The sequence below is a fragment of the Tyto alba genome, unplaced genomic scaffold (assembly GCF_018691265.1).
Source record: "Tyto alba isolate M040663 unplaced genomic scaffold, T.alba_DEE_v4.0 Super-Scaffold_46, whole genome shotgun sequence".
Lineage (NCBI taxonomy): Eukaryota > Metazoa > Chordata > Aves > Strigiformes > Tytonidae > Tyto > Tyto alba.
This window is the reverse complement of record NW_024881322.1, coordinates 5374223-5387604: the sequence shown is the minus strand read 5'-3', so window position 1 is coordinate 5387604 and position 13382 is coordinate 5374223. Positions and strand designations below refer to the sequence as shown.

Below are 13382 nucleotides of genomic sequence, written 5' to 3'. Positions count from 1 at the left end.
TATTTGTAACTGGCAGACAGTGCTTATGACTGAAACAGTAAGATGCTTTTAAAAGGACATATCTTTTTAGAATGTTTTAGAACTTCTTAGTACATCTTTTCCATAGGTATCGAGGGCTGGATTTGATACTGCAGATTTATATGAAGAAGCATTTAAAGATCTGTCACTCACTGTGACTTTCAATGCATGTGAGGACATGCATCTATTATAAGCCATGTTCTCGTTCATTTGTGGGGGTTTTTGGTTTGTTCTTTTCCTCTCCAAGCAGCTTTAACTATGGGGACTTCTGGCACTAGAGAAGTAAATAAAAAGCAAGTCTTCTGCTAGTTAAGAGGAACAAAAATTAAGATCCCGGGTTCCATGCTTATGAAAGTCTTTCAAATATCTTCCGTCAGGAGTTTCCTTACACTTATGTAGACTGAAGAAAGTTCATGCATTAGACAAGCAGTTATATGAAATTATGACAACATAATTTTTAAAAAATTATGACAAAATATCACTGTCTGACTATTGGATTTATTTGAACAGGATAAATGCAGATCAGGGATAAGACACAGATAAACACAGAGTACGTATTAAATGCCTTGTATAGTGGGAGTATTCAAAGACCAGTTTGAGTATTGTCTGTTGGTACAGTTGTATTTTGGTTACTGTCAAGATGCGTATTCCTAATTGTAAAATTATGTAGGTATAGAGCCTAGTGGCTGTCCTTTTGAATCCAGATATAAATACCTGAACAGGGAAGACATTGTTTTGTACTCTGAGCAATGATCAGGTTGTAATGTGTTCCAAATTTTGTGTTTTCTTTAATTCTTGGCAGCTCTTGTGGATACTTGGAACCCAGTTTAATTGCCACCACTACTTTTTGGCACCATGGGATATCTATTGAGGCTTCTTTGTGGGCTTCTACTCTTCTATGCTCCTAGGAAATATATCAATCTCTCCATGAGCATAGGGAGTTTGACCAGGCTTGTTTTGATGTTTCTGTCTCTTGGTGTGAAACCAAGAACATTACAGTACAAGTTCGTGTCAGGCAAGTGCAGGGTGTGCAGCTAGTGTGGAGGGAATGCCAGGCACAACTTGATGTTGCAGTTTGGCTTCACACCTTTATTTTCACCAAAACTCTTAAGCATCACTTTGGAGTGAGGTGCTGATGGCTCTTTTATTTAGGCTTATAAAGCTTGCAACTATTTTGGCATTTCAAAGAAACCAGCAACTAGGACATTGACCTAAGCTATGCTCAAGAGAAATGGTTCTTCTTTTTCCTCCTTGCTTCACTTATGCTGATGCATTTTATTCTTAGGGTGAAGATTGCCATTTTCTGAGGTCTTCCACCACCATGTAAAGTGGACTATTACAAAATGGTGACCCTGTTTTGCTGTTTCTTATCTATGTAATCTCCCTGATGTTCTGCAGCTGTTTCTTAATAAACAGTGTGAGTTGATAAATTTCTGTTTGGAGAGCAATCCTATTCAGCAGAGGGAATTATCAGTTTCACGGGTTTGGAGAAAAAGCCCAGGAATGCCTTTAAACTTTCAATTCATGTAGCACGTTGCCTCAGATAATCTGACCAGAGCTATTGCAATTGTGAAGTGGAAACATCTGGCTGGGACTTCAATACCAGCTGCTTGTGTCTCTTCTCTGTTGAGTGCCATCCGTGCTGGAGTATTGACATTGTTTTCTCTCTATCATTTTAACTAGCAACTGCAATAGGTGGTTCATTTACTTTATTGCACTTTGTATAAATTTGTCCTTTAAAGACAGGTGAACGTAGGTGAAGCCTTGTGCAATATGTGTTGAAATCTTAGGAGTATTTCTTGCCTAATGTGAACTTCATGAAATGCTCTCCTACCAGGCAGTGATGTCAAGATCAGCAGTTGCTACGCTGTTCTTGTGTGCGGAAGCTGGCAGTAGGACTTCCATCAATACTGATGATACTGGTCCCTTTTTGTGTGTGCATTATTTGGGAACCGAGAACCCCTTCCCTCCAGCTCCAAACTCTGTATTAAGCAAGCAGAGCTAAACTTTTTTATCCTTTTGTTGTCAGTATATGCTAACAAAGACTGATGGTGACTTGCAGATTTCACAAGAAAGACATAACTTCTATGTATACTCATAGGTCCCTTGTAGAAGAGCTTAAGAGACAATCTTGTGTCAGAGAAAGTTTTATAAAAGACATTCCAAGTATTTTTTTTCTCATCTGTATTAGTAGTTGACAACAAAGATGTTTCTCATGTCCCAAGAATTCCCAAAGTAGAGAAACATTTGAAAACTCTTGGTGGCTTGGATTCCTAGAGTTTGTTTTCAAAAGCAATGCTAAGCCAAAGCCTTGGCACTGTGTCAGGAGGAAGTAGCTCCACTATAACATTTCTGACAAAGCTCTGTTGCTTCCAGGGCCCAGGTTAGGATCTATGTGAGGCTGCACTGTGTCTTGACACATTAGGACCCAGCTTTGGTAGCTCAGCAGAGCACTGTTCCCGTGGAGCATGGACACGCCAGCAGAGGAATGGCAAGGCACTGGCACCACCGGTATGTTTGGCGCTGATGGGACCTTTTGTTGACAGCATGCTGCAATTCTTTTATGAATTAATTTGACACCAAAAATAGCTACTTGGTTCTTCAAAGACCAGGTCTATCGTCGTATGGGGGTGCTGTGATTGCAAAGCACTCCCAATGGGGAGTAGGATATAGCTCCAGAGAGGAAAGTCAGACTAAGCTAGTAGTAATGAATCTAGGACAGAAATTAACACTTCCAATATACATATAATTTGGCTGGCAGATCTGTTGCTTCTTTAGGATTTTCTGGTGCCTGCAGTTGGAGCTGCAATGTGGTCATATCCCTTGCTGATTTAGCTGAGACAGTGGCAATATGTGCTTGGCCTAAGTCACATGGGTGACTCTTCAAACATTTGGCCAAGGATCTTGGAAATAAAATAGAAAGTAAGTAAATGACAAGTAAGTGAGAAAGGCTTATGGTCTAACTTAAAATAGTGGCACAAGGCCATCTGTTGTCATTGAACCTCTGTTGCAGAGGAAGTGAACTCAGGACTGGCTCTAGTCAGCAGGCAAAGCTGGCCGCTGCCCAGCATCCCCCTGAGGGCAGGCAGGCTGCTCCTTGTGCATCAGAGTCCTGGGAAGCCACAGGAGCTCTGGTTGTTGCTGAGCAAGGGGTCGAGCATGTTGGGGGAGCAATTATGAAGTGCGACAGTATCAGTTGCTCTCTTCCTTCTGCTCCTGTCTTACTTGACAGAGCAACTTGACTTCAAAGCTCTGTCACGGTTTTGGGCTCAGCATGGCCCCAAGAACGTTCCAGTGTAGTAGATAAATTCAGTTTTTCTTGCACTGCTAAGAAGCCCTGAGCCAACTTGTAGTGAGTATACCTTCTGGTTGCATTGCAAGTGCAGGAACTAAATGGTGAATGGGAAGTTCTTCCTCACTGTTGTTCATGATGTTCCTATCTTTGGATTAGCAGCAGAAAGCAGCTTCTCTTCTAGGATCATTTTTATGCTGCAGCAAAAGCCGTTATGGCCATCTGTTGAGGAAAATGAGCAGTTTGCAATATGTTACATCTGTAAATGGATAAACTCTTCCAAGCATTACATGTGTTTATATACATACTTTGGTGTAATTGAGCACAACTGAGGAATACAACTTGCTGCTTCATTTCCAAGTAACAAGCAATAGGACAAGAGGAAATTGCCTCAAGTTGCACCAGGGGAGGTTTGGATTGGCTATTAGGAAAAATTTCTTCACCAAAAGGGTCGTCAAGCATTGGAACAGGCTGCCCAGGGAAGTGGTTGAGTCACCATCCCTGGAGGTATTTAAAAGATGTGTAGATGTGGTGCTTAGGGATGTGGTTTGGTGGTGGACTTGACAACACTGGGTTTACGGTTGGACTTGGTGATCTTAAGGGTCTTTTCCAACCTAAACTATTCTATGATTTCCCTGTTGCAGGTACCCAGTGTGCTTTTGCAGGGTGGATATCAGGTAATTTTCATTTCAAATGTATTTTATGTATGTGTAGATGAAAATGCAAGGGTTAACATAGTAGACTGTTTATCTTTCTTGTTGTTCAGAACTGGATAATTATTTCAACAATTATTTTGGTTCAAATGTGTTCTGAAGGCTCTCAGCTGGGTTTATTTGATGGCAGAATTGTGACTGCTACACCTTGGAGTGCTGGGATTATTTGATTTTGCTCCAGGCTTATCTTTCTCTGAACTGTAGTGAATATCAATTAAACTTCAATTATTTATGATTCTTGGATAAGTAACTATATTGTAGTAGCTATAATGTTAATTTCTTTTATTTTACCTCAAATATTTAATTGGGAGAACTGATTTTTAAAAAGTAGCAAGCACATATCCTCAGAGCAAATAAACCTTTTTTCCTGTGTTTCATTTGATATATCGCTTAGTACAAGCAGCGAACTAAAATGGCAAAGCTATAAAAATTGTAAGGGCTTTTAGTGATAAGCAGCCAAATAAGTATCACATGCTAGTAGCTTTGAAGTTGTTGATTAGAGAGAGAGATTCAATTACATTTCTGTGATTTACTATGCTTACATGTCACTTATATTCACAAAACACACGTTTTGCATATAATAGGTTATTTTTTGTGTGTGAAACTCCTCAGTATGGTGCTTGAAGTGGATTCAGTAGTCCTGAGCTTTACCATGTATCAGTGCCTTGTCCTTGTGCTTACAGCTACTTATGCTTCAGATGTTTTCTCAACAGTAATACAGCAGACTCCCGAGACCCAATAGTCAAACCCATAGGCAAACAATTTACTTACTTGGCAGCCTGAATTTTACTGGGGGTTCATGTTATCCAGTCCTAGTCGTAAATCCTTAGCTCATGGAGTCATGTTATAGGACAGTCAGAACTTTGCTGGCCTTTATTTCCTTTGCTTTTTAAATACATTTTTAACTTTTATAGTTGAGAGAGAGGGCTGTAGAACATCAGTTCTAATGGCTTTGCAAATGGGAGTGAAATTAAGAACAAATCCACTTTCTTTAATGTTTTCTGAGATAAAATATGCCATTTTCATGATTTGGAAGAGGAACTCTGGGAGTGCTTAATGTTTTTGCCTGGCAATATCGAGTTGTAAGTGAAGGGTTTGGACAGGCATATTTAAGGAAACAAGACTGTGGATAGGAGGACAACTGTGGGGCTAGCTGTTAGAGTGTGTCAGCATATAGATGAGTCAGTCTGTTTTCTCTCTGGCTTCTACACTGTTCCAAAGGAAAGATACTCTGTCGTCCTATTAAGACACCACACTGTCTTAGAGGGTGTCACATAGTAGATAAGCTAGCCTTGCTGCGGGAGAGGCCGACTCCTTGTGACTGGTACAAATCCGATGAACATAAATAAAGCAGACTCAGGTTAGTTCTGTGAAAAATGTCACTTGTCCACTAAAAGTCATTGCTACTGCTTTCCAGTAGCAGAGGACCCTCTTGTCTGCATTTATCCTTAGGGGAGTTATTTTGAATTTTTTACCCATTCAGTCTCCTGGTTTTTCGTATTAATGTTTTTTAGATTTCTCTTCTGCATATTACAGCATTGTAAGCCGGAAGACAGTGGGACCTTTGCAAAGAAAGAGGTGACTGATGGCATTAGCTACATACTGAAGGAACAAGGGGGAATTTTAGATTTGCACTTCTATTAGAGGGTAATAGAATGTATGTATTTTAGCTTTTGACTCTCACAGGTGCTCTGTGTTGCATCAGGTGAGTCTGACTTCAGTGGGTGGGGGCTACTCAGAGCATCCAGAATTGGGCACATTTGGTCATTTCCCAGTGCTCCAGTTATCCTGGGGTTTTTCCTTCCCTTAACTGAAATGGGGTTATTTCTATAGGTGCAGCACACTTTTGTACAGTGTTTTATCATACATTAGATGTCTCAATTTCTTTCCAGTGACTTTCCCTTTTCCCCTTATAATTGAGCCAGCTGGTTCTATGGTAATGAGTCCTTTTGAATTGTCAGTGTGTGTATATTTCCATTTACACTGCTGGCACTTTGTTCTGAACCTTGTCCCCTTCTGTCCAAATAAATTACACTATCAGATCTGTCTCATTGTTCACCATAACACTGCTGTGGATTCACCAGATCCTCCTTCCTTACTGAGTTTATTGCTCATTTTGCAGAGGACTCTTTCAAACTTAAGTAGGTGTAACTTTAAATAATCCTCCTTAATTGTTGTATGAGTCAGAGAATCAAAGGGAAGGAAGAAAAATCATAGTTTTAATTTCACAAACTATCCTGTGGAGGGGTCTAGCTAACCTATTGATTTCTTGTTATATAGTGATTTATATTAAAATTAATTTTGACAGCTGGCATTTTGTGTGTATTAGCTGTGATCGTTTAAACTTCTGTAGCAATTTGCAACATAGTTGATGTTGACAAGAATAGTTTTTTAATACTGACAGGAGAAGTCTTGTGCAGTGATTAGAGAGATGGCTGATAATTGGGAGTCTAGGAGCATGGTCAGTGATAAGTAATTGAATGACCAAGATTTAAGATAGTACTGATTGTTTATGAGAAATAAGTTTCCAGAGATGCACAGAAAAAGGCCAAGAGGTGATGGTCACAGCTGCAACAAGGATTAGACAATGTAACAGGGGTTACAGAAAACCCTATACTATTGAAATGCTACAGTGAAAAAAATGTTGCTTTGCAGAGGAAATGGAGGGGGATGAACATCAGCTTCTGCAACTGATCACTGTTTGTAATAAAGATAGGTCTTCTCTCTCTGCTATCACCCCAGGCTGTCTTCAATCCTGAGCCAGTCAGGTGTCTTAGGAAGTTCCTGATTAAGCACAAGGAATATTAATTTAATCAACTTGCTGAATCAGGATTGCCTGATGAATTCCTATCTTTCCTTATTTGCACAAAGCTTATTTACCAAACACACAGCTTAATGGGAAGGAATGGGTTTGCTTTTCACTACCAAGGATGCCTTGATGCCGACAGCTGATAGAGTAATTCACTAAGGCTGGGAATTACCAATGTGAAGTTTCTTAAAGAAAAATGATCTCTTAATTAATATCATTCCCTGAAGGAGTCCATGGCCTACGTTCTGCTAGAGTTGAACATGTAACTAAACAGAGGGACCATTTAAAACTTCTCCACCTGAACAGCTAATGTTATTTCATCCTTCTCTATAAATCTTGCTCTTGCTGTATTTTGTGTAACTTGGTCTCGCATCATAATGGGAGATAGGATAGAGACACATAAAATCTTCAAGGCCTCAGAAATGCATTTTTGAAGCTGATGAAGAAGCTTAGTGGCGTTTGGGTCAAGCCCTAAGAGGTGGTTCTGAAGCACTTGAACCCTCTGTGCCAGATGATTATTTTTCATTAATGTGTTGTCAAATGATAAAATACACTGGAAAAAGACAGGATCACTTGGGGCACTATATTACTCAACTACTCAATTTATTGAAATCAATGGGTTATTTTCTCACTGACTTCTGTGGATCGCAGATCAGACCCTACAAAAAGTTTAATATACTTTCAAAATGGTATTTTATGTAATCAGATTCTGCTTGTCACTTAAAGCTAGTGATTTCACCTAAAAATGAACATGACTGCTTAGATTTTGATTTTGCCAGAGTTGTAACATAAATCAAGAATCTGGAACAGAACTGTAGGAAAGAACTTTCCTAGTTTTATAAGAATTGCATTTCTTAATAATGTAGAAAACTGGTTTTCCATCTCTTTCAAACTGTAGAGCACTAACTGTTTTCCAGCAGAAGCTGGTAGGCTGAGTTCTATTAATTCTAAGTTGGTAGCTGTAGATTTGGTTTTCATTTTTACTTGTATGAGACTGTAAACCCTGGAAGATCCAGAAACCATAGTTTCAAAGCTTTCCATCTAGAGAGTTCAGCTGCACCTGTGTTTTGAATGCTAAATATCTCTCCTGTATATAAGTATAAACGAGTAGGGAGCAGCTAGTGGTACAACATTCAGTGCTTTTAGGTCTTGTTCTCTTTTGGAGGTACTTATTCACAGCTCTTATATCATATAACTCTACCATTAGTATTTCCCTTCATGCACATACTGAAAACATCATTTACCTTTCTAGGAGCAGAGTCTTGCTGTTCACTTTTGCAGAAGCAGACAGATGCCGTTGGTTCATTTTCATTTCACGACCAGGGTGCCAGTAGAACAAATGATTCCGACACAGCCCTTAACATATGGTGATGGGAAACTTGCGGCCCCCAGATTAATTTGTGTGTACTTTGGTCTGGAGTAGAGGTTTCTAAATCACAAGCCCTGTTTCCAGATGCAGAGCACACTGGTTACTGCTTTTAATCTCAGCATCTTTCTCATTCCCTACTCATTTATTACCTGAATTGAAGGTGAGGCTGTGTTTCCCTGATTCTTCACAAGGTGCTGTAGAGAAGCAATCTCTTCACCCAGACAACTTGCAGAAAAGCTTTTTGGAGAGTGTGTGTGTGTAGGAGAGCAAAATGACAGAGTGGGCAGAGGAGAAAATGTGGAATCTGAATTCAGATAACACCTTAGGTCTATTTCATGGTGACTTTAAGGAGTCTGGTTATAATTTTGCAGAGAGGTTCTCTAAAGCCCTGTGTGGATCACCATTTTGCAGCAAGGTGGATCTGATTGTATGTGTGAACTGAATTCAAGGTTTCTAGATCTGAGAGAGACATGTACTGTTTGTTTCACATCAGAGATCCTTACTTTTATAGGCACCAGATGACTAAACATTTTAAGCCTTTCTGTCCCTCTGAGAGGAGAAAGACGTATCTGCCAAACATTTAATACTGGTTTTCAGTTTAATCCAGTTATCTAGCCAGGCACAAACGCCTGGACTTGTTTGCTGTTGCTTTTAATAAAATATCTACACATAGGAGCATTTGTAGCACTAGTTACCAGAAAAGCTGGGCTCATGTCTGTCTCTTGTTTTTAGCATGGTTTTGGAGCCAAGGGGCCCAAATCATATGTTAGTACACACCGGTGCTAAGCACAGGAAAAACAGCAGATCACAGAGGCAATCTGTACTCTAAAAAGTTTACAATTTGATTGTCTCCTGCTTAGTCACAGAGTAGTAGAGGGACCTCTGCAGATCACCTATTGTAAATCTCTGTTCAAAATAGGTTACTCAGGGCCATGTCCAGATAAGTTTTGGGTTTCTCCAGGGATGGAGACTCCACAAGTTCTGTGAGTGGTTTGTTGTAGTGTTCAACCAACCTTACAGTAAAAGGTTGCCTTTTGTTTAATTAGAATTTTCTATATTTCAGTTTGTTCTGACTGTGTCTTGTCCTGTCCCTGGGCACTGCTGAGAAGAATTTGGCTTCGTGTTCTTCATTCTCTCCCCTCACTCCGCCTCCATCAGGAATTTATACACATCAGTAAGATCCCTCTGAGCCATGAATCTCTTAAAAAATGTCAAAAGAGCACGTAAATTTCTTCTAAATGAGCTCTAAGTATACCAGATGTAGAATATTTTGGGGAGAGTGGAACTGTCTTCCAAGGTCCTCACTTATTCTTTGTACTGCATAGGGTACATGGTGCTATCAAGGTCTTTCACAGTTTTGAGGCCGGTTTTTTTTTTTTTGTTAACATAGTACGTGTTTTGATTTCAGCACACCGTATTTTAAGTTGTGGGTTTTTTTTTTTTTTTTTGTTTCCTAGTTGGCACTGCCTTTTTCCTTGCTGTTTCACTGTGGAGAGTTAAAACCCTAAGGCTTGGTCTTGCTTCCTCATTCTGTGCCATCTAGCACTGGCTAATAAAGCTTGTGTGGGAAGCATATAATGATACACTGTTTTCCTCTTTTCCAGAGGAAATGAAAGAAAATGGATGCAGCAGTGGACTGGAAACTTCAGTAGAATGTGACTTAGCACTTTGTTCACTTACCCTCATATCTGCGCTATCACTTTTCTCTGACAGATACAGCTCCTATTCAGTGAATATTAAAGCCACATGGACGTTGAAGGAATAATGAAGTTCTAATAAAGCGAGAAAGGAAGAGTGTGTAGCAAAGGAAAATGAACAATTTATTCCTTTATCAATAATGTACATAGTTAGTTGACAAAAAACTTCTTACGCGATCTAACTTGTTTATGTTTACGTAAAATACCTTTTTTAGCTATTTTCAGTAGGCTCAAAATCTATTTTTCAAGCCCCTGGCTTCCTGGTAATGTGACATCAGTACAACAGCCCAAGCTAGTGATTATATGAAAAGAAGAATATAATGGAACAAAAGAATAAGACTCTGGCTTGATCTTTTCCATTGATAAATTTAGAACTTGTACAAGCCGAAGTAATAGTTGTAGTGATAAAAAGAAATATAATTTTATACTTACCCACTGTTCTAAAAAAACAGTGTATAATTATTGTGGGAGGAAGAAAAATACATCTCTCCTCCTCACTCTTCTACTTTTCCCCTTCTCCTTAGTGTTGAAATCATCCGGTTTAATTAAATCACCAACCTATTTCTGCACAAAGGATGACATTTCATTAATGATGTAAGATGTACATGAGACAGAATTAACCCAATTTTCAAAAGGATTTCAATTTGGAAAGGGCAACATGTAAAAATGTATTGTAAATGTGTGGGATGAGCTTGTTGAGCAGCTTTCTGAAGGAGATGGGATTATAAAATGATGAATAATTAGACAACAGTCCCTCCCCCCACCTCAGTTTCTAACAGTCTTTTTATAATCCTAGTTGATGGAAACGTAGGTACGCAAAAATATATATCGGGGTATATGAGAAAGAGAATGAAAAAAACAGACTTGTGATGATTGCTAGCAAAATACCTAAAAATACATACAATTTTATCTGTAATTTTTAGCTAAATAGTAGCCTTCAGTGTCTTTGTCAAAGTTACCACCACCTTAATCTCTTGTCTGTTTGGAAAAAAAAAAAAAAAAAAAATTAAAAAAGCCCCAAACAGTCTCCCAAGCATCTTTTTGAATCATCACTTTTGGCAGCACTTTTTCCAGACTCTTATTGTCGTACTTAGTTGAGGCATCAGATGTCAGGTCTCTCTTGCATGCAGATTATTGCTTCTCAAATTATGATTTTATCAGAGTAGTTCTGGTTAGGCTAGAGCCCAGTTCCCTCTGCTTGCCGTTGCTTACAAGCTAGGACTGTGACATTACCATTACTCATGTGAATTGACCCAGCACAAAATGTTGTTCCCTACCCTGTAAAAGACTTTGAGATTTGAGAGGTGCTGGTCTATTTTCAGTGTCAAGAGTCTTAGCTAAAAATGGATGAGAAGGTAAACTAGTGTGTAGGAATACACTGTGTAGAAGTTGAGTATGCCCTCTGGGATTCATAAAGTAGCCTAATATCATTACCTTTGCTGTATTTTGTTTAGTTTTGGTTTTTGGTTTTTTTTTTTTGTTTGTTTGGTTTTTTTTTTTTTTTTTTTTGTTTTTTCCCAGTCATGTTTCTTTCCTAGCAGTAAATCCAAGGGAACATAGTTTAGGTGACAGCATTTACAGGTAACTGGGAGGGGCTGAAGGAAGCTGTTTTGACCTTGGAGTGTCAGGCATTATGGCTATGGTGTGGCTCACATTTCAAGAAGCCTGTTTTACCACAAGGAAATACACATGTAGAGCCTGAGCTAGAGAGGGTGGCTCATTTCACTTATTTACAAACATATTGAACCCAACAGGCTGTGGGTTTCACAGCAGATGATTGGTCATATAGTAAGTTGTTGTATAAAGAACTGTAAATTGTTAAAAAGCTTTTCTCTCATATTCAAGGAGATCAGATCATCTGCCTCATTTAGACTTACATTCTTGAAGTTTGTCTGTATGTATTAGAGGTCCATGCTGTAATGCCAACTCTTTTTACTCTGAATTTAGAAATACCTTTATACACTTGCCTTTATAGTTAATAGGAAAACTGGAGTTTCTGAAGGTGTGGTTTTGTGGGTTTTGTTTTTATTCTTAGCTTCGCAGAGTTGGGGAAAGAAAACTTTACTTTGATTTCCGTATTGCCAAAATTTAACTTTTATCAAAACAGTTCTCAAAAATCATAAAACTCTGAGAACAGGGTGTTGTTGAAGAGATAGTGAAGACATTTGAAACAGACCACACAAAAAAATCTGTTGATAATTTGTTCAAGATAAATCGGCTCTCTAAAAGCGTGAAATTAATTTTTTGCAGCTCTTATGTATGACATAAGGGGGAGTGAAGTAATCATTGTATTAGGAGGTATATTTTTAGGGGTCAGGCTGTGGAGGTCAGAACAAGTGAGCAAATTAAAGTCCTCCCATATTATTTGTTGATGGAAAAATGGTCATATAGTGATTTTTGCTAAGCTCTGTGTTAAAAATGTTTTTTTGTTGCTTCTATGGCTTGAGCTACAAGGTTGGTGGTGTTGCTTACAATGAAGTAAGGGCCAGAGGTTCCCACTATTCCAGCTGCCTGTGTTCATATAACTGATTCCTGACCCCAAAGAGCAGACACTCTATAACAACAAGATTTGCCAGTGTAAATATCCAGCCCTTCTGCATAGAACATCAATCTTGACTACTTGCTTAGGAATGGGGGGAGGTAATTTCTTCAGTAACTGTGGAAGTAGAGTGTGACATGTATTTTGGAATTTAAGGTTGATATGAAAGGGTCCTTCTGTGGCGTTTACACAAAAAGTTTGTATAAGATAAAGTCCGTGCTTTTTAGATGGAGTATGGAAAAATAAAAGCAGATTGAAGGAGTGCTGAATAAATTTTATTTAGCCTTGTTGCTGGAATAAGGTGTTATCAGGAGAAATTCAGAATTACCATCCTGCCTAGACTTTGGCCTGGGGAAACACAACTCTATAAGCAGGAGCAGAGCTGGAGTCAAGGTCACAGTTCAGCCCCAGAGTTCAGGGGCATGGTGGAAAATATCATCCCGAACTTGTCTTATTTCTAAACATCCAAGAAGATGTATTTCTTTCTTCCAGCAGTATTCCTTTGATTTTATTTTTCCCCTCTTGATCTAGATCTCGTTCACAGTTATGGGGCCCCACTGGCTGCAGAGCATTGTGTTGGCTTCTGCATGGATGTAAGGACTGTACTGTGCGTGCTCTGTTCTTAATGGACCTTTTCTCTCTTTCAGCAAAAGGAATGAAGAAAATGAGCAACATCTATGAATCAGCAGCCAATACTCTGGGAATTTTTAACAGCCCATGCCTGACTAAAGTGGAACTGCGAGTTGCATGCAAAGGCATATCAGACAGGGATGCCCTCTCAAAACCAGATCCCTGCGTCATCCTTAAAATGCAGTCGCATGGCCAGTGGTTTGAGGTGAGTGTTTAATAAAATAAAAATGATTCTTCTGATGCTTTAGAATGGCATAGATAAACTGAAGGAAAAATTCAAATAGCAAGAACAATAAAGAGATGAAGCAATTTGAA

General features: G+C 39.0%; 1 protein-coding gene across 3 annotated transcripts in view; it reads left to right on the top strand.

Annotated features, from left to right (window-relative positions):
* Window positions 1-13382, top strand: part of CPNE4 (copine 4) — a 243764-nt gene that overhangs the window by 38512 nt on the left and 191870 nt on the right. For 2 of the 3 annotated variants that reach the window (XM_032991217.2, XM_032991218.2), the window contains exon 2: window positions 13085-13272. In XM_032991217.2, coding sequence (XP_032847108.1) covers window positions 13093-13272 — 180 coding nt within the window. In that variant the 5' untranslated portion in view covers window positions 13085-13092. Of the gene's footprint in view, window positions 1-2451; window positions 2530-13084; window positions 13273-13382 lie in introns of those variants that run through there. The other variant, XM_032991216.2, reaches the window with a different exon arrangement.